Source organism: Mytilus californianus, unplaced genomic scaffold (genome assembly GCF_021869535.1).
Source record: "Mytilus californianus isolate M0D057914Y unplaced genomic scaffold, xbMytCali1.0.p SCAF_11, whole genome shotgun sequence".
Lineage (NCBI taxonomy): Eukaryota > Metazoa > Mollusca > Bivalvia > Mytilida > Mytilidae > Mytilus > Mytilus californianus.
The window spans coordinates 27719930-27745286 of record NW_026262593.1 but is presented as its reverse complement, the minus strand read 5'-3'; the positions used below and the strand labels follow the sequence as shown (position 1 = coordinate 27745286).

General features: G+C 31.8%; 1 protein-coding gene across 1 annotated transcript in view; it reads left to right on the top strand.

Annotated features, from left to right (window-relative positions):
• The first annotated feature begins 350 nt into the window (after positions 1-350).
• Positions 351-25357, top strand: part of LOC127720852 (tyramine receptor Ser-2-like) — a 38904-nt gene continuing 13897 nt past the window's right edge. The window contains exons 1-3 of the mRNA XM_052227600.1: positions 351-360; positions 3034-3063; positions 19518-19583. Of these exons, the coding sequence (XP_052083560.1) occupies positions 351-360; positions 3034-3063; positions 19518-19583 (106 nt within the window). The remainder of the gene's footprint in view (positions 361-3033; positions 3064-19517; positions 19584-25357) is intronic.

Sequence of the window (25357 nt, the reverse complement as noted above, 5' to 3'; positions counted from 1 at the left end):
CCTAATCAATCAAAATGTTTTGTTTGATCGTACTTGGTGAAGGTAAATCCAGTAAAATGCTTTGGACACACAAAAGTTGTAAATTGTTATTTTCATTTACTCATTTCGTATCATACCCATTTCGTACCATTATGATTCGTACCAAAGATCATCAAATCGTACCAAAAATTAGTCATTGTGTACAATCAACAAAGATAATGTCGTAGTATACACTGGCGTTACATCTTACTAATTCTATCCTAATTATTTTTGCAAAGAATTCCTCTTAAGCCGGTGCTTGGGGCTGTTTTAAACTTGCAGTGAGGTGAGAGTTTTTATCTCAGTGTTGAAGGCCTCACTGAGTCTTTGAGATGAAGAACAGTAATAGAAGCGCTGTTCCTTCGCATTTTGTGTTTTTTTGCTCTGCATGTACTGATTTTGTCATAGATGGATACCCCATATCCTTTGTGTTTTATTAATAGCCATTTGGTACAATATAAGCAACTGCATGCATAATTATGTTGTACCATATGTTAAGGTACGTCTGTAGAGGAAAACATTTCAAGGACTAAATTCCTTTAGATAAGACGGCGGTATGCATTACTAAAAACAATAACTAAAAATCACTTAATATTAATATTACTCTGTCATTTGAAAAGTTTTGATAACCATATACATAGGAGTGTAGTAAATGCAGGTGGAGATTTGAATGTATAGATCTAGATTGTTTTTCATCTTGCTAGTATTAACATTTTTAGCATAACAGTGCGTTGAATTTATTTACTACAGTAATACTGCATTAATTTAAAATGCTTTGCTTATGACCTTATCTCTCATTGTATTGCTTTGCTTTTTTATACTTGCATGTTCACTCTATTTTTTAACAGATTTAATTAAAACAAATTGAAAAAGTACATTATATTGTATGAACATTGCCCAACTTATTACATTAGAAATATTCAACCAAGAGGAAGTCCTGAAATGTCATGCCATATAAAATTAAATCTGTTAAAATCAACTGAACCAGTAGTGGTATAACCTTTCAAGGAATTAAAACAAAACAGTTTACAGTGTATTAAGGCTATACAAGCACAAAGCATTCATATTATTACCTGCATCTGCTTTTATAGTCAGTGATAGATGATTTTTTCATGAAATGCTGTGAAAAATGACACAAGTTATATTCAATCAAGAAAGATATCATGAAATGTCATATCATATAAGATTAAATCTATTAAAATTTACAAACTCATCTGTGACATAACCTTTCAAAGAATTAAATCGAACAAGTATACATTGTATTAAGGCTATACCAATTAATATGCATTACACAACACATATAGTATATACACACATACAAGACATTTTAAAATTTTAGAAACAGCAACAAGCTTAAAAAGACAAAGACAAAGAAAAATTAAGTTAATTTAAGGACTTTTAGTGCATTTCGAACTTTTTTATATGTTTACTTGTCTGGATGCAGATTCGATTGTATATATACTGTCCGAATGAAATTTTAAATATCTTGTACTTAATACATTACTGGTCCCATTGTCAAGTTCATGGATATTTGTAAATGTTTTATATTTCATCATTGATATTACACTTTTAGATTTCATTTGATAACCAAAGGCAATTCCGGTTTTATTGACCTTGGATCATTTTAATTTCGACTTGCATAGCAAATACATGTACAATGTTTAACTTAATTGTATCTGTGGACGGAGTTTATCGTGTTTTTTCAGTGTAAGGGTAATTAACTAACAAAATTGAAAATTATTAACATCATCTGCTTTTATAGTCATTAATAGTTGGTTTTGTCATGAAATGATGTGAAATGTGACACATTCAAGCTAATATTCAATCAAGAGGGAAGTCATGAAATATCAATGTTGTGATTATTCAAAAAAATTGCACTATATCAAAATTTGATAAAATAATTATTTAGTCATGAAATACTGTAAATAAACAGCTGCGCCATGAGCGCATGATACGTCCGTCGTCTTGTGTGTGAATTTTTATGCAATAATCATAAATAGTTTCTGACATACGGCACGACATGTGAAAACCCCCCTTTTTTTAACAAAAAACTCAATATCTCTAAAACAAAATTTTGAATCAAAACCAAAAAGTATACAGATCTTTAGATCAATATAACTAAGAAGTGTGTAAAATTTTAAGCAATAATCATAAATTGTTTTTGAGATACGGCGCGACATGTGGAAAACCTCTCCCCCTTTTTTATAAAATACTCAAAAACTCAAAAATAAAATTTTGAACCATTTCCAAAAAGTATACAGATCTTTAGATTATTATAACTAAGAAGTGTGTAAGGTTTTAGGCAATAATCATAAATTGTTTTTGAGATACGGCGCGACATGTGAAAAAAAACACACACCTGTTTTAGTTACTAAGTCCCGTAACTCAAAAAAGTTTTAATCTTATTTTAAACAAAAAGTATACAGATCGTTTGACCATCATAAGAAACAACTATGTTAAGTTTCATGAAATTTGGATACGTTGTTCTCAAGTTACGGTGCGACATGTTTACGCCGGACAGACAGACGGACAGACGACATTTGTATACCATAATACGTCCCGTCAAAATTTTGACGGGCGTATAAAAACGACACAAGTTAATATTCAATCAAGGATGAAGTCATGAAATGTCATGTTTTCGTAACAATTTGAACCTTTTGTGACTATTCCAAGAAATTGCTATATATCAAAGAGTGAGAAATAAAGGAATTGTAATAACAAAAATTATATATCCAAATTATATAACCAAATAGTTTCTGACTGTTATTTATAAAATAATTTTACATTATTTTGAAATCCGACAATTAACTAATTTAACGGCCACAACCACGAGTTGGTTGACAGGTATGGAATGTCTGCTTCACTGATGACGACGGATATGTTTAAATTGTCATAACCACAACCCCGTCCTCTTTTTTTAAATGTGACTTGCCAATTTAGAGTTATCAACGAGTTTGTACCTGAGAAACACGGCGGGTGCCACATGTAGAGCTGGATCTGCTTACACTTCCGGAGCACTTGACATCAACCCCAGCTTTTGGTGGGGTTTGTGTTGCTCAGTCTTTCGGTGTCAATGTTGTAGTCTGGTACTGCTGTTTGTCTTTAAGTCGTTATTCGTTATTTCGCAAAGGCTTTGTCAGTGTGTTTTCGACTTATTAGTGTGAATGTTCCTTTTGTATCTTTCGCCTCTCTTTCGCATATTTTTAATGTGTTTTTCATTGATTATTTTAACCGGCGAACCACAAAGACACGCGTTGCGATTCCAAAATGGCATTTGTACTAAATTAACAAATTTGATGTAATATAGAATAGTTGCTGCCGTGAACATTTTATTTTTGAAACAATATGTTTGCATAGAATAGAAGTAACAAAATAAAATTACTTCAAATATTACTAAACATATTTTAATATTAACAACTTTCAATAAATCTTTCTTTGAAAATTAAAAATAATCATGTTAGCAATTACCACTGATGGGTTCCTCTTTCAAATAGCACGTGTCTTCTGTTCTTAAATCAAAATCAACTAGCAAATGCAACTGAATTATTTGCCTCCTTGGTGAAAAAAATCATGTCATGAATATTGTTTGTCCAAATGGTATGGAATTGTTAACAAATAGCTGTTTTATATGGTGCAAAATTGCAAATACACGGTCTGATTATCATCTTTTGTGTTGGTTTATATGGCAAGAAAATGCATCATGGCAGAATCCTTTTTGTACGAAATGGCATTCATATTATTTGCCCATATGGTACAAAATGGCATTCATATAAGTCGTCTTTATAGTAGGGCATGGCCATGGTACAAAATAGTTTTAGTACGTGAACGTTTTATTCATGGAACGAAAGGACTTTATTTCTTTTATGCCCGTACGAAGCTACAGTTATTTTTAAGCCATTCTTGTGCTTTTGCATTTCTATTTGAATTATTCGTTTAAATAGTTTGAAAGAATTGCTGTTACAGAGGACATATTCAGTTACGTGTAATATTTGTTAGACAAAAAGTCTGAATATAACGAGCAAATCTTTATTATACAGTACATTTGGGCTCCTTCGCTATGTATGAAGAAAGACATGAGTTAAATCGTCATAGGTAACAAATTCAGATACAGTGATCAAACATGAGAAACCAATGGAGATAATTGAAGTTTTAATTTAAGAAATGATTTTGTTTTAAGCTGTATTTAGTTGTTAAATTATGATCGTAGCACGTTTTGTATGGAGCGCGGAGGTATTCAATTACTACAACCACATGTAAATGATAAGTACTAGTTGATTCAAAGGTTTTATATAAAACTTTACACGTAATGTTGCCATGGAGAGCCCGTGCAGGTATAGGTGCTGCGATTTATTTTGAGATTAAAACAGAACTTTAAAGGTCCTCATCATTTCTGCATACAAGTCAAAATGATGGCACCCAATGAAACATCTGTGTGATATAATCATTTAGATAACAGCATAAAAAAGAAATTCTAAATAGGTCGTAATCGATGTTCTAGCAGTGAACAAACTTAATGGAAATAATCAACAATACAATAACTTGTTTAGTATTAGCGTTGGAGACCGTATATATGTTTACTTCACTTATGCATTGCATTCTATGTGGTAAGTATGCTTTCACATCAATAATATCTTTTTTATTCCTACATAAGACGTGAAATATGCATATTGGTTGGTATCTTTGATGGTTTTTTTTCAAAATTGAAACTTTAAAAAAATATTATATATATATATATATATACTGTGTACAAATGTCATGTTGTACAAATTATAATTTGTACAGATTTTTTGTACAAGTTATCGAAGTTTTATGAACCGCTTAACACAAATTGATGATGCAAGCACACAGTCTTTTGTTTCGCATATTTATGTCAAATTTCCATGACTACATTATACAATTTAATACTGATCATTGATACATAAAACATTATAAGAACACAAAAAGACTTTTTATGGATATGATTTTGGTATAAGGAGAAAACTAAAAATAGAATTTAAACTATTCAGGTGTCTTTATAACCAGTTTGAGGACAAGGAAAATAGCACTAAATGTTAAGTTGAAGTATATAAATTTGAATTTAAGACATTAAACTGATATATTTTAGAAGATAAACTCTGATCACCGGGTGCAAAAAAGGTATGTGTCAAAAAACTTATAACTAAATTATAATTTGTACAAACTTACATCTTGTACACAACATATATATATCTTAATGCTCAGGGAACAGCACAATAACAGAATAATACATTTTCCTTTAAATATCAACAGCAATTCATTTCCTGACCTTGAAAAAATACAAGCCGTCAGCTTGAAATTTGACTAACTTATTAAATAAAATAAAGACAAAGAGGTGTCTTCTTACCCAAATACCATACCCTTTCCTCTTAACAATTCATATTACTAATCATTCCTAAGTTGCTATATTTCTCTCTTAATTGAAAGAAAAGGGAATTAAATTTTATAAGTATTTTGTGTCATTTGAACTGAGTGTGGATTCACATGGCGGATGGTTCATAAACAACAGGAGACGTTTATCCTGTTAACACACCCGGTCTTCAGTTTTTTTAACCTTGATTTGTATCTTCTTAATGGATTTATCTATAAATTATTTGTTTTCCTACATAGTTGTGAAGCTGTCGTATTTTCTCGTTTGAAACTTAAGATATTGTGTTCAACATTACATGAAATGACGTCACATATTAGATAAATATTTGTTGAAAGGATACATATGTTTCAAAATGTACTTACTTGTGTATAAGTAACATCTGTGGCTAACTATGATCTGTTCAGGGTATTTGAATGAAATCACTTGCCTGTAAAATTCAAGTGTGTAATTATGCTAAAATTAAACGATACTATTTGTGTGCGTGCGTACATGTTATTCAAGAACGCGTATTTTGCCCAAGAAAATAGTATCATACGCGATTATAATATACTTATTAAAAACATATAGTTATACTAAATGAATGATTTTGAACAACCATGTAGTTAAAATGTAATAAGCAAATCCAATAAAACAAAAAAAAGGTAACAAAAAATCATGTCAACAGAACTATACAAATTATACATTGAGACAGATCGAACAACTTTGTGGCCAAATCAAAAAATATAAATAGGCAAATAAGTCAATTTTTCCGAAGCCCCCGTCTAATCTTCTCCTATAATATATATATATAAGTAAAGCTAACAGAATACATAAAACATGATTGCAACTGATACCATCATCAGAATAAGTACAAGCTCGTGTTTGTTATGCATGTTTGTAATACAAATGTATAAATGTTCAAACGGTTTAATACACATCTGTCTGGGCAAATATTAGCTGTACTTAAAGTTCAGGAAGTCAACAGAAGATTCGAGTACTTGTTATCAGTGTTACAAAAATTTAACTGATAGTATACAAAATCGATTATAACAAGTTTGAATATTAACAAAGTTCGATATTTTAGAACAAAACAAAAATGTGTAAAAGGATGTAAAGTTGTATAAAACCGAATCACTTGATTCATTAAGGTCAGAATAACTGTTTCAACCGTATGTGAGCTTGCAAGTATAAATTTTCTCGTTTGAAATTTTGGAACTTAGAATGTTAATGTATTTAGAGGAAACTTTTCTCATAATAACGTGTGGTTGTGCCTTTACTGGCAATGTATGTATTTGGATCATTATATTGAAGTTTTCTGAATTGCGCAGAATTACGTATGTATTTTTACTTGGACTTACAACGGGTGATTTATTAGTCACCACATTAAATATGCCTATTACTATATTAACTATATTTTTTGGAGAATGGATTTTTTCAACAAGAACGTGTATTTTATCTGGCTATTTCAATATGGTGACTTTGGTACTCAGTGTACTGTCTTTGTGTAACATAAGTATTAATCGCTTCATAATTGTGTGTTATCCGTATTATTTTGCACAAATCTACACGCCAAAACATACAGCCATAATGATGTTCAGTAAGTACATTTTGATAACATCTATTGAAATATTTGTTGTTTTACCTAAGTTAATATATGGATGGTTAAATATATATCTTCATAATAAACTTTGTTCGACAGAGATGAGCTTTTCGTAACGATGACAAATCTAGGAAATGGCAGTTATTGCTTTTAATATTGGAGTTATCTAAAGTAAGTTCCTTTTGGTTAATTTCGGCAGTATATTTAGATAATTCTTGATTTTTTAGCCATATGTATGGTTAAATATATATCTTCATAGTATACTTTGTTAGACAGATATGAACTTTTCGTGACGATGATGAATCTAGGAAAGGACAGTTATTGCTGTTAATATTTGATTTATTTAAAGTAAATTCCTTTGGGTAAATTTCGGCAGTATATTTAGAGAATTCTTGATTATTAAGCGAACAAATATCATCAAGATAAAGGTAACTGTTATTGACTTTATCAGTTAAATGGAATTTAGACGGGTCTTCACTAAGTTTGACCATAAACTGTGATTCATAACCGTACATGAACAAGTCTGCTTTCAAAGAGCCACAATTGATACCCATAGGAATACCTTCAACCTGTTTATACACTTTTCTATTTCCGAAACGCACATAAATGCTGTCAAGGATAAAATTAACGGCTTTAATCATCTCATCGCAAATCCAGTAAGTATATCTAGCATATTTACCTTTCTCATTAGAGGAAAATGCTTCATATGAGTTGCAGCAAAAACATTTGCAATCAGATTTTTTAAATTAATTATACTTTGTTCGGCAGAGATGAACTTTTCGTGCCGGTGACGAATGAAGTTGTCCATCACATTTTCAGATTCCAAATGAGTGTTTGCTGCGTTTAATTTACTGTCCATATTGTACAATATATACCTTTATCTGTTTATTCGTAAAATGTTAATGCTGAAAGTAAAGAAAAAAAAATCAACCAATATAATAGTTTACATTTAAAAATGTTTGTAAGGACTTGTAGTTGAGGGAGTGGCATACTTAAACGCCAATTCAACTAAGAATTGCTAAACCCTTTTTATTATACTAAATCAGACTAACTTATTTTCCTTTAACGCTTAATACGGTGCAATCGTTTATCAATGTACTCTGGTGCTCCGTATGTTTAGTATATCTTGTTTAAATGAAAAATAATACGAAAATCTAATTGCCATTCATAATTTATTAAAGCTGACTATTTGATATCAATGATATGGTGTAAACGTGATATCCTTCCTGAATATAATTACAAACCATATGACATTGCAATTCTATATAACCAATTCCCATAAAAGTTTTCTAGTAAATGAATATATTTCAATAAGTTTACTATGTTCAGGTATAAGTATTTACATTCGGGAGGAATTATATACAAAGCTGATAATTTTGTCAATATTTAACAATAGGAAAACAACTGTCATTACATAATCAAGTAACAGAAAGGCGGAAGATACCAAGGGTTAATGCAAACTCATAAGTCGACGACATACTGACAACGTTAGCGTTCTTTCTTATTATTATTGATTTCTGTATATTCGTTATTCTTAAGTTAAAATAAATAAATGCAAATAAGACGAGAACAAAATTTAAACAATGCATTTGGTACACATAAACTACTGAGGACACAGTTCTTCATTCTCACATAAGATTAGAGTTTTCTTATAAATGTATCGTTGAAGTTTTCTTTGGAAACGATTTTTTTTTTTTCAGCTGTTGCGGAAACGTATCATCAAGCAACCAAAGGGCACTGATTTTCTAACTCGTCTTTTTCCTGTTTCGTAGCGAGTACAACGACATTTTATATTTCCGACAATGTACCTATATTGTTTATATCCTGCAATTTACACCAAGCATTTGAAGCTTAAGTTGTTTAAATCCAAATATTTGTCTCTGATTTTTTTTAAAATTCTACATATTTTAAACGCGGACAGCAAAGTGAACCCCAAAATGAAGTGTCACGCAAAAAGAAATATTCACACTGTCACTTGCTCAACATAGAAATACAACAAAAGTAAGAAATTATTTGTGCACCTGTTATTTGCACAATAGTTGGCTGATTGCAGGATAAGTCATAACTCTCCGATCCATAAGTTCTAATCCAAGAGTCTAAGCGGCAAGATTAGTTCAGTCAAGTCAATCTGAAGCTATTTCAAAATCAGATCAGATATTTGAGGCTGTGTCGATCTAAAAATCATTCCTAGCTTAAATGATTATCACAATCTATTTTTCCCTGTTTTGTGGTACAATGCAAGAAAACTTCAGGTTTACATAGAATAACATTCATAAATACTTTTGATGATTAAAGACATGGTATTAGACAACAACTTAATCTATGATCTTGATGATAATTATTATAACGATATTTATTTTATCACATACATGAATTATGTGTTTCTTTCCAAAGAAGTCAGATATTTACGGAATCCATAAAGGAACACATAAAGAAGAAAATTAATCCGTTATCTGGGTTTCCCGATTCGTGATCTCGGATTCCGAATCCGTTATCTCAGATTAATAATCCGTTATCTCGGATAAATAATCAGTTATCTCAGATTGATAATCCGTTACTTCGCTATCCCAATCTGTGATTCGTGATCTCGGATTAATAATCCGTAATCAAGGATTGCCAATCCGTGATATCGGATTTATAATCAGTTTTCTCGGATATCCAATCCATGATATCGGATAAATAATCAGTTATCTCGGATTAATAATCCGTTATCTCGGATTGATAATCCGTTATCTCGGATTGATAAACCGTTATCTCGGATTGATAATCCGTTATCTCGGATTGATAATACGTTATCTCAAATTACTAATCCGTTATCTCGGTTTCAAAATCATTTCAGAATATAACTGTTGATTTCCGGTATCAATCCGAGATGACGGATTATCAATTCGAGATCACAGATTATCAGTAGACAATTTTGAATAGACATGTCGTTAAAATGTAGTAATCATAACCAATAAAAAAAGGTGAAAAGGGTAAAAAATAACTTGTCATTAGAGCTTTACAAATTATGCATTAAGACAGATTGAACAAGTTTATGCCCAAATCAAAATAGCCAAAAAGGCAATCAAGTCAATTTCAGGAAAAGCCTCCCCCCTACATAAAACATTAAAACATAATTGCAAATGATACCATTCTCAGAATAAGTTCAAGCACATGTTGGTTCTGCATGTTTGTGATGCAAATGTATAAATATTAATACAGTATAATACAGATCTGTTTGGGTAAATATTAGCTATACTTAATCTTCAAAATAAAATCCGAGTTCTTGTTAGAAGTGTTACTTAAGTTTAACAGATTTTATTCGAAATCGATTATATAACAAGTTTTAATACTTATAACTAAATTCAATATTCTAAACAGAACAAAAATGTGACATATGTGGGAAAGGAGTTCAATTTGAATCATACGGAATTAGTTGATTCATAAAGATCACAATAACTGTTTCAACCGTATGTGAGCTTGAGAGTATATTTTCCACCGGAAACTTTGGTACTTAGTATGTGAATGAATATAGACATTCTGTACCAGCATTTTAATCAGCCTGATCATTCCATCATTTCTATGACAGTTCGTTTAATCGAAAAAATATACCACAAGACTAACAATCCTCAACTTGCAACGCCTCTCCGTGGACAAAAAGAGAACTACTGGATTCGACAATTGGGAACTGCGACACCATATGGTTGCAATGACAAAATTGATGGTATAGGTATTCTATCTAGTCCTTCCTGTAGCTCGGTGAATGTAATGAATATTTTCAACTCTACTCCTCGACGTAGACGCAGTCATGGTCATCGTCAATATACATCACCTACTTTGCATGATATCTCTATTAATGACTTGCTGCCATTTATACAAAAGCCGTTAGGCATTCACTACATTCGCACGAAACTGTATTCATTACCCCTTTCAAAACTTCATTTTCTGTTTAATTTATGTTTGGATACCACTGTTACAAACCCTCATTCAAACCAATACAAACTCACAGCTATCATTTCGGATATTGCAAGTCACAGACTTTTTAAACCAGTTCGCATTGGAAAAGATGAAAAAGAGAAAAGGTCTTTTCTTAAACTTTCCTTTGCCAACAAAGGTCTCGATGGCGTCAACTTAGGCTATATTCTTCATCATAAATTAGTTCAGTCGAAAATACCACCTTATTTTAAAGATCAGTCTGTACCAATAATTTCTAATACCTATACCAAACCAATTGCAACTAAAATTTTCAATTACAAACACGTTTTGCAGGATCTCAACATTGACGACTTCAAGTCTAAACCTCCTGATTGTACCTGTGCTAGTTCCCAATTCACATATAATCCGGCTGACCACGTCATTACCGGAGACCTCAACATTGTCAATAACACTTCCCTGCGAAATTTGTTATCCAAAGGTCCGAAATATCGTGAGCCTAAATCCATCAATTGGAAATACAACTTCAAAATACTGATGGATTCAGTCGAGGATTATGCCAGGCAATGGGCTAAACGCGAGAAAGAAGACGTAGATACTCTTTCCGAATGGATTAAGGCTGTGAGGTCGTTGATACAAATCCGAATTAAGAAACTTAATGGGCATATCAATACCCACGCTACGTCAATTTTTAAAGACCCAAATGTTGCAAAACACTTGTCCTACCTCCATGACAAATATGGTGTTGTCCCCGCAGATAAAGCCCCAAACAACATCGTTTGTGTGTGTAAATATCATTACATAGACTGCTTGATAAATGAATTAGGTATTGACAATTCACTTGGAAACTCAACATATACCCTCACGACACTTACCAAAGAGGAAATCCATGATAATCATAGGTCTGTTCTGTGTTCCTTATGAATTTCAACCAAAGATGAAGAACTGGATCTTCCATCACTGTACTGGATACCTAAACTACATAAGTGTCCTTACAAACAACGGTATATTGCTGGGTCTTCCAAGTGCTCCACGAAACTTCTTTCTAAATTATTAACATCTATTTTATCAGCAATCAAAGCCGGGCTCCAAAGTTATTGTGAAACTGCATATTCTAGAGGTTGCGTGAATCAGATGTGGATACTAAAAAATTCCAAAGATCTTTTAGAGTACATACAATCTAAGACTCTCTCATCTTGCAATAGTATTAAAACATTTGACTTTTCTACACTTTACACAAGTATTCCCCATTCCAAACTAAAAGACAAATTGAAAGGGTTGGTATTACTTTGTTTCATTAAAAAGAATGGCGAACGTAGATACAAGTATCTTGTCTTGGGGAGGGATAAATCCTACTTTGTAAAGAATCACTCTGATTCAAACAAAAAATTCTCTGAAACTGACATTATCAAGATGCTTGATTTCTTGATTGACAACATATTTGTTACGTTTGGAGGACGTGTTTTTCAACAAACTGTCGAAATTCCAATGGGAACCAATTGTGCTCTCTTCTTGCCGACTTGTTTCTTTATTATTTTGAGGCTGACTTCATACAGGAACTTCTTAGGAAGAAAGATAAGAAGTTAGCAATATCCTTTAACTCTACGTTCCGCTATATAGATGGTGTTCTCTCACTAAATAATACACAATTTGGTGACTATGTTCAACGAATCTATCCCATCGAACTGGAAATAAAGGATACTACAGATACAGTTAAGTCTGCCTCATATCTTGACTTACATCTAGAAATTGACAATGAGGGTCGGTTGAAAACAAAACTTTACGACAAAAGAGATGATTTCAGCTTCCCAAATTGTGAACTTTCCATTTCTATGTAGCAACATTCCAGCAGCGCCTGCATACGGAGTATATATCTCCCAATTGATACGATATTCCCGGGCTTGTGTTTCCTATCATTATTTCCTTGATAGAGGATTGCTGCTCACAAGGAAGCTATTAAACCAAAAGTTCCAAATGGTGAAGTTGAAGTCATCCCTTCGTAAATTTTACGGACGCCATCACGAGTTGGTTGATCGTTATGGAATAACCGTTTCACATATGATATCGGATATGTTCCTTATGTCGTAACTACAATACCCTCCCTTTTCACAAATGTGACTTACCGAAATAGACTATTTACCATATTTGTAATAACATAAGCAACACGAACGGTGGCACATGTGGAGCAGGATCTGCTTACCCTTTCGGAGCACCAGAGATCACCCGCAGTTTTTGGTGGGCTTCGTGTTGCTTAGTCTTTGGTTTTCTATGTTGTGTCATCTGTACTATTATTTGTCTGTTTGTCTTTTTATTTTTGGACATGGCGTTGTCAGTTTGTTTTCGATATATGAGTTTGACTGTTCCTCTGGTATCTTTCGTCCCTCTTTTAGAGGGAACATTTCTCATCATAACGGGAGGTTGTGTCATGACTGTCAATGCATGTATTTGGATCATTATATTGAAGTTTTCTGGGTTGCGAACCAATACATGTACGTATGTATTTTTACTTGGAAATTACAACGGGTGATTTATTAGCCACGACATTAGATTTTCTTATTATTATATTAACTATACTTTCTGGATAATATATTTGTTCATCTAGAACTTGTATTATATCTTGCTATTTCAATATGGCAACTTTGGTACTCAGTGTACTGTCTTTGTGTAACATAAGTATTAATCGCTTCATAATTGTGTGTTATCCGTTTTGTTTTGCACAAATCTACACGCCAAAACATACATCCATAGTGATATTTAATAAGTCTATTCTTATTACATAGATTGAAATATTTGTTATTTTACCCAAGTTTACATATAGGTGGTTAAATATATATCTTTATAGTATACTTTGTTCGACAGAGATGAGCTTTTCGTGACGATGGCGAATCTAGGAAAGGACAGTTATTGCTTTTATTATTTGAGTTATCTAAAGTAAGTTCCTTTTGGTTAATTTCGGCAGTATATTTAGATACTTCTTGATTTTTTAAGCGAATGAATATCATCTAGATAACGGTAACCATGGTAACTCTTGTTGAATTTATCAATTAAATGGGATTTAGACGAGTCTTTACTAAGTTTGGCCATAAACTGTGGTTCATAACAGAACAGGCACAAGTCTGCTATTCAAGGGGCACAATTGATACCAATAGCAATACCTATAACCTGTCGATACTCTTTTCTATACTCTTTTCTATTTCCGAAACGAACATAAATGTTGTCAAGAAGAAATATTACAGCTTTAATCATCTCATCACATCTCCAGTAAGTATATCAAGCATATTTACCTTTTTCCTTAGAGAAAATTGATTTATATGAGTCGCAGCAAATGCATTTGCAATCTGATTTTTTAAACGACCAGTTAATTATACTTTGTTCAGCAGATATAAACTGTTCATGACGGTGACAAATGGAGCTGTCCATCACATTTTTCAGATTCCAAATGATTGTTTGCTGTGTTTAATTTACTGTCCGTATTGTACAATATATACCTTTATCTGGTCAGTAGTATTTCGTTGCTTCTGATCTATCTTTTTTGGAGATAGATGATACGTATGTGTTTCGTCATCTAAATATTTAAAAAATGTTGATGCTGAATGTAAAGGAAAAAAAACCAACCAAAATAACAGTATGCATTTTAAAAATTGTGTAAGGACTTGTGGTTGAGTAAGTAGCATACTTAAAAGTCAATTCAACTAAGAATTGCTAAAGCCTATGTAATATACTAAATCAGACTAGTAACCAACTTTCCTTTAACACTTGATACGGTGCAATCGTTTATCAATCTTGAGAACAAATGTACTCTGGTATTCCTAATGTTTAGTATTTCCTGATGTCAGGAAAAATTATACGAAAATCTAATTGACATTTATAATTCATTAAAGTTGACTATTTGCTATCGATGATATGGTCTAAACGTGATATCTTTACTGTATTTAATTCGAATGTGTATGACATTGCAATTGTATATAACTGATTCGCTTTCAATTTCCTAAAATACCAAGTAACTAATCAATACTTTAATAAGTTTTCTATGTTCAGGTATAAGTATTTACATTAGGGAGAAAGTATGTACAAAGTCTATATTTTTGTCAATATATGTCAATAGGAAAACGGCTGTCATTATATAAACATATTTTTTGTTCACTTCAGACAATTGTTTACAGAATATTTGATATTTGATTTCTCCTAGATGCAAGTTGTGTGTCTATTTCTCCACAAAATCTAAATATCTGATGGACTTGCTTGTTTCTTTGGGTTTTTTAAACCCGAGTTAGATGTAATCACAACTATAGGCTCCGAAAAGCCTGTGTCGTTCATCTGATTCTACTTTGGTTTTGGAAATCATGTAAAAATAGTTTAAATCACGACAGATAATGATTGAGGCCAAATTTGGTTTAAAATTGGCATGTAATTTATTCAAACGCAGAATGATTTTGTAAAGTTTACAGAAATAACCGATAAATTCATTGAAATTGTAGAAAATTATAAGGACAATACAAATCAGCTACAAAGTAACAACACTTGGTCAGCACCTCAAAAGAAATATTCATACCATGTTTGGTTTCAATCCATAAAGCGGTTTTTTAGAAGAAGACGTTTGTATACATATATTTTCCATAGGGTCCTTTGTAAAACGGAGTCCCCCTTTGGCAGCCATTTTGGTTCATGGATTTGCTACAAAGTAACAACACTTGGTCAGCGACTCATAAGGAACATTCATCCCATATTTGGTTTCATTCCATTCAGTGGTTCTTCAAAAGAAGACTTTTGTATGTATTTCACATAGGGTTTTTGTTAAACTAAGGTCCCCCCTGGCAGCCATCTTGGATAATTGATTTGCTACAAAGTAAAAACACTTGGCCAGCACCTCATTAGGAACATTCATGCCATATTTGGTTTCATTCCATTCAGTGGTTCTCTTAAAGAAAACATTTGTATGTATTTCCTATAGGGTCCTATGTTAAACGAAGACCCCCTGGTGGCCATCTTGAATGATCAATTGCCTACAAAGTTACAACACTTGGTCAGCACCTCATAAGGATCATTCATGCCATGTTTTATTTCATTCCATTTAGTGATTCTCTAAAAGAATACATTTGTATTTATTTCCCATAGGGCTTTGTAAAACTAAGTCCCAATTTGGCGGCCATCTTGGATGATGAATTTGCTTCATAGTAACAAAGCTCGCTCAACACTTCATAAGGAACATTCATGCCATGTTTGGTTAAATTCTATTAAGTGGTTCTCTAAAAGAAGACATTTGTATGTATTGACCTTAGTGTCCTTTGTTAAACGAAGTTTCACACTGGCGGCCATCTTGAATGCTGGATCGGCTTTAAAGTAACAACACTTGCTCGGCACCTCATAAGGAACATTCATGCCATGTCTAGTTTCATTCCATTGAGTGGTTCTCTAAAAGAAGACATTTGTATGTCATGTCTATAGGGTTCCATGTTAAACGAAAGACCCCCCCCCCCCCTGGCGGCCATCTTGGATGATGGATCGGCTTCAAAGTAATAACACTTAGTCAGCACATCATAAGAAACATTCATGCTATGTTTGGTTTCATTCCTTTAAGTGGTTCTCTAAAAGAATACATTTGTATGTATTGTCCTTAAGGTTCTTTGTTAAACTAAGTCCTGCGCTGGCGGCCATCTTGGATGATGGATCGGCTTCAAAGTAACCACACTTGGTCAACACCTCATCAGAAACATTCATGTGATGTTTTTTTTCATACCATTTAGTGGTTCTCTAAAATAAGACATTTGTATGTATTGTCCATAGGGTCCTATGTTAAACAAAGCTACCCGCTGGCGGCCATCTTGGATGATGGATCGGCTTCACAGTAACAACACTTGGTCAGCATCCAATAAGAAACATTCATTCCATGTTTGGTTTCATTCCATTCAGTGGTTCGCTAGAAGATGTTAAAAATGTAAAAAGTTAACGACGATGACGTCGACGACGACGGACGACGAACGCCAAGTGATTAGAAAAACTCACTTGGCCCTTCGGGACAGGTGGGCTAAAAATTACGATTATTTAGTCAATTGCATGTACAGGGCACGTACAATATACCCGAAAGTGTATTTAAGGGAATATTGTATCGTCTTCTTATCTGATTTAATAGAGAGGTTTTTTTTAAAGTTTGATTCATAAGAGCATGATCCATAATTGAATGCTTAAACTTACCAAAGGTTTGTAGTAAACAAGGTTTTCAAATAAGAAATAGACGGGTTTATCTCCAATACAGTAAAGTAAATCCACAAGTTCTAATTCAAGAGTCTGAGCTACTAGATCAGTTCAGTCTGGTTTATATTTTACATTCAACCTTGAGGATATCTGAAGCTATTTCACTTTTAGATCAGGTACTTTTATTTATTTAATCTAAAAATCAATTTTAGCTAAACTGATAATCACATACTATTCTAGTGTGGTGCAATGCAAACCAACTTTAGGTTTATATAGAATCGAATTTAAAATTCATGAATACTATCGACAATTAAAGATATGGTATTAGACAACATCTTCTTCTATAATGATTAGTTTTATGACATTTATCTCATCACATGAATGAATTATAGTTTCTTTCCAAATCAATCAGATATTATCTAACAATAATAATAATTAAAACTATTTAATAAGATCTACAGAGTATCACGAAGTTGGAAAATATCGAAAAGAAAAGTGAAAAAAAAACAATTACTGCTCGGATACAACTATAATGGTTTATTGTATGCAAATTACATTATAATCATTTCAAATGGATAAAAAATGAAGCTTTTTTATCCAATTTACTATCTTTGTATATTATGTTGTTTTCCTTTGAAAAAACAATGTTGTTTCTAAATACAATAACGCGTAGGAAGAAAATGAACATTACACGTTAACGAGTGTGGTACGATATTTCTCCTCTCAACATTTAAGTGTCATATTAAAAATGCAAGGCTTACTGATTATTGATATTTAGAATTTAACAGTTGATAGTGGAGAACTGTCGTTTTGCACAAGATTCGGTGGTGGAATCTGTTTCTCTTAGTATTTAGAGACGAGACCTGGACACTTTCCTTTTCAATTGTTTTCGTCAGACATGGTCGACATTTTTCGTGATGTCACAACAGAAAATTCAGAGAAAAAGCCAAAACATCTTCCGTCCGTCATAATTAACTTTTGACAATGAAAATCTGACATCAAACGAACCACATGTTGATTATAAACAAAACAAATCAATAGGTCAAGAAAAGTATAAATCGGGTTCGAATAAGGACAAAAAAAGTAAAAAAAAAAGAAATTCATGGTTACATGTATCAAATATACTGCTAGAGAAATATAGATTCTACCACTTTACCGAGTGTAATACCATGTGTCTCTATTGAAGACAGTTAATATTTTGGATATATAAAATAGACACGGGACTTGCCGAGATTTTTAGATGTTTAACATTTAACTGTCGAGAGCTGCATTTTATCGTATTGCTCGAAATTCGGTAGTAGAATCTGTTTCTTTAAAAAAAAATTAAACGACTTTCTGTTCAATTAATAAGCAAAAAGAATGTGTTCTTTTTATGAAATATCACAAAATCAAATTGAGAGGAACGCAACAAAATTTGACGACACGGTTGAATTTTGTCCAATGAAGAAAATATTAAACAAACCAGATGTTAATTAAAAAACAATAATTATCAACCTGTCTGGAAAAGTTTCCATCGACTAAGAACTAAAGCAAGTTTTTCATGAACTTTTGAAAATTGTTAAGTCTCGATTAAATGAGTTCTCAATTGTTTTAGGTAAACATACTTTATCGAGATACAACTGACATATTGGTAATCAGTAAACATTTACTATTAAAAATAAGATTACTTTTACACTTAACTATCTTAAAAAAGCCAAGAATCATCAGTATAGATTGGAAATTCGAATTGAATATCCGATCAAAAATCAAATATATCATAGATACAAAACCATAGGCTGAAGACCAGACGATACCATTCCTAAGATACGTTTCTTCTTTGCATTTTACATGTTTATATATTTACTTTTCACACCAGCTATTGAAGGGTTAACTCTGCTTTTAAATTCATGAGCCGTCTTTTATTTCCTTGTTCAAACTAATGACCATTCTGTTGGAAGATGGTGCTCTTTTTATTGTGTGTTTTACCCTATAATATATGCAATAGAAAAATAAAGAGGAGGATTACTGTGCACTTTATACTAGTTTTACCTCTTCAAATTGTGTGCCTGTACCAGAAACATTAAACGGTTCCATTAACTAAACCAAATGCGCATTTCGACAGTGATGCTCGAGGTAAAAATATTTGTAATTATAAAATTTGATCAAAAGAAATGCTTATACTATCTGGACCATGCGTTGTTCGTTGTGGTTAGAACGTATATTTTTTCGTTGGTTCTTAGTGATCTGTTGCAACTTCCAAACATTTTCGATAATTTTCTGTTATTCTTTTTATGACCTGATATTGCATGCTTTGTCTTATACTTTGATATCTATATTTATCTTGCGATCGGCCTACTATTTTGCAAATACATTTTTGCTCCGTGTGTATACTTTACAAAAACCGTCTCCATTAAGCCATCTTTTGTTTTGAGGGAACAGTAATTCTAGAGTCGCTGTTAAAATTGTGTGTCAAATTTCGTTTTGATAGATTGTACGTGGTTTTTAGCCACAAGCGTGTGTACATTTTTTCAAGAAAGCGTAGTTTACTTAAGAAAATAATATCATACGCGTTCATAGTATACTTATTATCTGGTTTTTCAAACCGTTTGAAACATATACGTATGCTAAATACATGATTTTGAATAGACATGTAGTTAAAATGTAGTCATCAATAACCAATGAAAATGGGTAAATAAAACAAAATGTCAACAGAACTATACAAATTATGCATTAAGACAGATTGAACAAGTTTATGCCCAAATCAAAATAGACGAAAAGGCAAACAAGTCAATTTCCAGAAAAGACCCCTGCCCCCAAGAAAAAAATAAAAAAATACATAAACATAATTGCAAATTATACCATTCTCAGAATAAGTTCTAGCTCGTGTTGGTTCTGTATGTTTGTTATACAAATGAATACAGATCTGTTTGGGTAAATATTAGCTGTTCTTAAACTTCAACATAAAATCCGAGTTCTTGTTATAAGTGTTACTTAAGTTGAACAGATTTTATTCGAAATCGATTATATAATAAGTTTTAATAATTATAACTAAATTCAATATTTTAAACAAAACAAAATTTGACATATGTGGGAAAGGGGTTAAATTCGTATCATACTGAATTAGTTGATTAGTAAACGTCACAAAAACTGTTTCAACCGTATGTAAGCTTGAGAGTATATTTTCTGCCTTAAACTTTGGAATTTAGAATGCTAATGAATTTAGAGGGAACATTTCTCATCATAATGTGAGGTTGTGTCATGACTGGCAATGCATGTATTTGGATCATTATATTGAAGTTTTCTGAGTTGCAAAGCAATACGTATGTATTTTTACTTGGACTTACCACGGGTGATTTATTAGCCACCACATTAGATTTGCTTATTACAATATTAACTATACTTTCTGGAGAATATATTTGTTCAACAAAAACTTGTATTATATCTTGCTATTTCAATATGGTGACTTTGGTACTCAGTGTACTGTCTTTGTGTAACATAAGTATTAATCGCTTCATAATTGTGTGTTATCCGTTTTATTTTTCACAAATCTACACGCCAAAACAAGTACATTCTTATTACATATATTGAAATATTTGTTATTTTACCTAAGTTTAGATATGGATGGTTAAATATCTATCTTCATAGTATACTTTGTTCGACAGAGATGAGCTTTTCGTAACGATGACAAATCTAGGAAAGGACAGTTATTGCTTTTAATATTTGAGTTATCTAAAGTAAGTTCCTTTTGGTAAATTTCGGCAATATATTTTGATAATTGTTGATTTTTTAGCCAATAAATATCATGTAGATAACGGTAACTCTTGTTGAATTTATCAATTAAATGGGATTTAGACGAGTCTTTACTAAGTTTGGCCATAAACTGTGGCTCATAACAGAACAGGCACAAGTCTGCTATTAAATGGGCACACTTGATACCCATAGGAATACCTACAACCTGTCGATACACTTTTCTATTTCCGAAACGTTCATAAATGTTGTCAAGGAGAAACTTTACAGCTTTAATCATCTCATCACAACTCCAGTAAGTTAATCTAGCATGTTTACCTTTTGCCATAGAGAAAAATGATTTATATGAGTTGCAGCAAATGCATTTGCAATCAGATTTTTTAAACGACCAGTTAATCATACATTGTTCAGCAAATATGAACTGTTCGTGACAGTGACAAATGGAGCTGTCCATCACATTTTTCAGATTCTAGATGATTGTTTGCTGTGTTTAATTTACTGTCCGTATTGTACAATATATACCTTTATCTGGTCAGTAGTATTTCGTTGCTTCTGGTCTATCTTTATTTGGAGATAGATGATACGTATGTGTTTCGTCATCTAAATATTTATAAAATGTTGATGCTGAATGTAAAGAAAAAAAAAACAACCAAAATAACAGTTTACATTTAAAAAAGTTTGTAAGGACTTGTAGTTAAGTGAGTGGCATACTTAACTGCCAATTCAACTAAGAATTGCTAAAACCTATTTATTATACTAAATCAGACTAACATATTTTCCTTTAACACTTAATACGGTGCAATCGTTTGTCAATATTGATAACAAATGTACTCTGGAGTTCCGTATGTTTAGTATATTTTGTTTTAATGAAAACTAATACGAAAATATAATTGCCATTAATAATTTGTTAAAGTTGACTATTTGATATCGATGATATGGTGTAAACGTGATATCTTTCCTGAATATAATTACAAACCATATGACATTGAAATTCACATAAAAGTTTTCTAAAAAACGGAGTAAATGAATATATTTCAATAAGTTTACTATGTTCAGGTATAAGTATTTACATTCACGAGGAATTATATACAAAGCTGATATTTTTGTCAATATTTAACAATAGGAAAACAAATGTCATTACATAATCAAGTAAAAGAAAGGCGGAAGATACCAATGGTTAATGTAAACTCATAAATCGATGACAAACTGACAACGGCAGCCTTCGTTTCTTACCATTATTGATCGCTGTATATTTGTTATTTTTAAGTTAAAATAAGTAAATGCAAATAAGACGAGAACAAAGTTTAAACAATGCATTTGGTACATATAAACTACTGAGGACACAGCTCTTCATTCTCACATAAGATAAGGGTTTTCTTATAAATGTGTCGTTGAGGTTTTTCTTTGGAAACGAATAATTTTTTTTTTTTCAGCTGTTGCGGAATCGTATCATCAAGCAACCAAAGGGGCACTGATTTTCTAACTTGTCTTTTTCCTGTTTCGTAACGAGTACAACGACATTTTATATTTCCTAAAATGTACATATATTGTTTATATTCTGCAATTTACACCCAGCACTTGAAGCTTTAGTTGTTGAAATCCAAATATTTGTCTCTGATTTTTCAAAAAATTCTACATATTTTAAACGCGGACAGCGAAGTGAACCTCAAAATGAATTGTCACGCAAAAAGAAATATTCACACTGTCGCTTGCTCAACATAGAAGTACAAATAATGCAAGAAATTATGTGTGTACCTGTTACTTGCACAATAGTTGGCTGATTGCAGGATAAGTCAAAACTCTCTGATCCATAAGTTCTAATTCAATAGTCTAAAAGACTAGATTAGTTCAGTCGAGTTTATATTTTATTTCAGTCAGGTTTTTATTTTACACTCTTCCATGAGAATATCTGAAGCTATTTCCGGTATCAATACGAGATGATGGATTATCAATTCGATATCACGGATTATCAATAGACAATTTTGTACGGAAGCCCATTTAAGACCTCCAGAAAATATTATTTGAATTCGATATCACGAATTTAAATTGTTATCGCAAATTCTAGAATTCGTTATCACAGATTAAATTCGTTATCACGAATTTATGGAATTTGTTATAACAGTTTTTGTAATTCGTAATAACGGATTAAATTTGTTATCACAATTTTCTTGTAATTCGTGATAACGAACTTTATAATTCGTGTTTACGGATTAAAATCGTTCTCACGAACTTGTGTAATTGTTATCACAGTTTTTTTTGTAATTCGTGATAACTGATTAAATTCGTTATCACAGATTATTGTAATTCGTGATAACGGTTTAAAATCGTTAAAACAAATTATATAATTTGTGATAACGGATTAAATTCGTTATAACTATTTCTACGAATTTGTGATAACGAATTTAATCCGTTATAACCATTTATGAAATTCATTATAACGATTTTAATCCATTATCACGAATAACCAAAAAAAAGTGATAACAAATTCTACGGATTCGTGATAACGATTTAAATTCGTGATTTCGAATTCAAATATATTTTTTAGGAGGTCCAAAATGGGCTTCCGTAATTTTGAATAAACATGTCGTTAAAATGTAGTAGTCATAACCAATAAAAGAGATGAAAAAGGTAAAGAAAAAACATGTCAACAGAGCTATACAAGTTATGAATCGAGACAGATTAAAGTTTATGCCCAAATAAAAATAGAAGAAAATGCAAATAAGTCAATTTCAAGAAAAGCCTCCCCCCCCAAACAAAAATAATTAAAAAATACATAAAATATTATTGCAAATGAAACCATTCTCAGATTAAGTTCAAGCTCATGTTGGTTCTGCATGTTTGTGATTCAAATGTATAAATATTAGAACAGTATAATACAGATTTGTCTGTAAATATTAGCTGTACTTAAACTTCAACAGAAAATCCGAGTTCTTGTTAACAGTGTTACTTAAGTTTAACAGATTTTATTCGAAATCGATTATAACAAGTTTTAATAATTATAACTAAATTTAATATTTTAAACAAAACAAAAATGTGACATTTGTGGGAAAGGGGTTAAATTTGTATCCTACTGAATTAGTTGATTAATAAAGGTCACAATAACTGTTTCACCCGTATGTGAGCTTGAGAGTATATGTTCTGCCTGAAATTTTGGTACTTAGAATGTTAATGTATTTAGAGGGAACACGTTTCATCACAATGTGTGGTTGTGCCATGACTGGCAATGTACATATTTGGATCACTATATTGAAGTATTCTGAATTGCGAAGAATAACGTATGTATTTTTACTTGGACTTACAACGGGTGATTTATTAGTCACCACATTAAATTTGCCTATCATTATACTAACTATACTTTCTGGAGAATGGATTGTTTAAACAAGAACATGCATTATATCTGACTATTTCAATATGGCGACGTTGGTACTCAGTGTGCTGTATTTGTGTAACATAAGTATTTATCGCTTCCTAGGTGTGTGTTATCCATTTTTTTTTTCAAAAATCTACACGCCAAAAAATACAGCCATAATGATGTTTAGAAAGTACATTCTGATACTTCAATTGAAATAATCGTTTTATTTTATCTTAGTTTACATGACTTTTTTTGTGTGTCGTTATTAAATATATATCTTCATAGTAAAGACTTTGTTCTGCAGAGATGAACTTTTTGTGATGGTGACAAATGGAGCTGTCCATCACATTTTCAGATTCCGAAAGAATGTTTGCTGTGTTTAATTTACTGTCCATATTGTACAATATATACCTTTATCTGGTCAGTAGTATTTCGTTGCTTCTGGTCTATCCATTTTTGAGACAGATGATAGGTGTTCTGAAATCAAACTATTCATAAAAGGTTCATGCTGGGTGTGAAGTAAACAAAAAACAACCAAAATAATGGTATACATGCAACTATTGACAAAGTGTGTAATGACTTGTAGTTAAGTGAGAAGCATAATTAAATGTCAATTCAACTAAGAATTGCTAAAGCCTATTTCATATACTAAATCAGACTACATTATTCTCCTTTAACACTTAATACGGTGCAACCGTTTGTCAATCTTGAGAACAAATGTACTCTGATATTCCGTATGTTTAATATATTTTTTTTTCATGAAAAATAATACGAAAATCTACTTGACTTAAAATTTAGGCATATAACAACCAATAAAGATTTCTACAAATTTTCATTCTAACCTCACACTATTTCTGATTGGAATTCACTACCTGAAGCAATAGGTATGTCTGACACCCTGGAATCCTTCAAAAGTAGCATATCCACTCTAACATTTGAAGGACCCACAACAACTTATTAAACTACCAAGCCACTGTACATAATGTATATGTATTATTGTAAACTATTTTTCTTCATCATATTAATTTTAATGAAGTCCATATGTGCATAGCACACTAGTTCCGGGAAGTTTTACACTCCTACCTAGGAGTCTAATTCCGTATTCGGAAGAAGAAAAAAAGACATGAAAAATTCATTAAAGCTGACTATTTGCTATCGATGGTATGACCGTGTAAACGTGATATCTTCC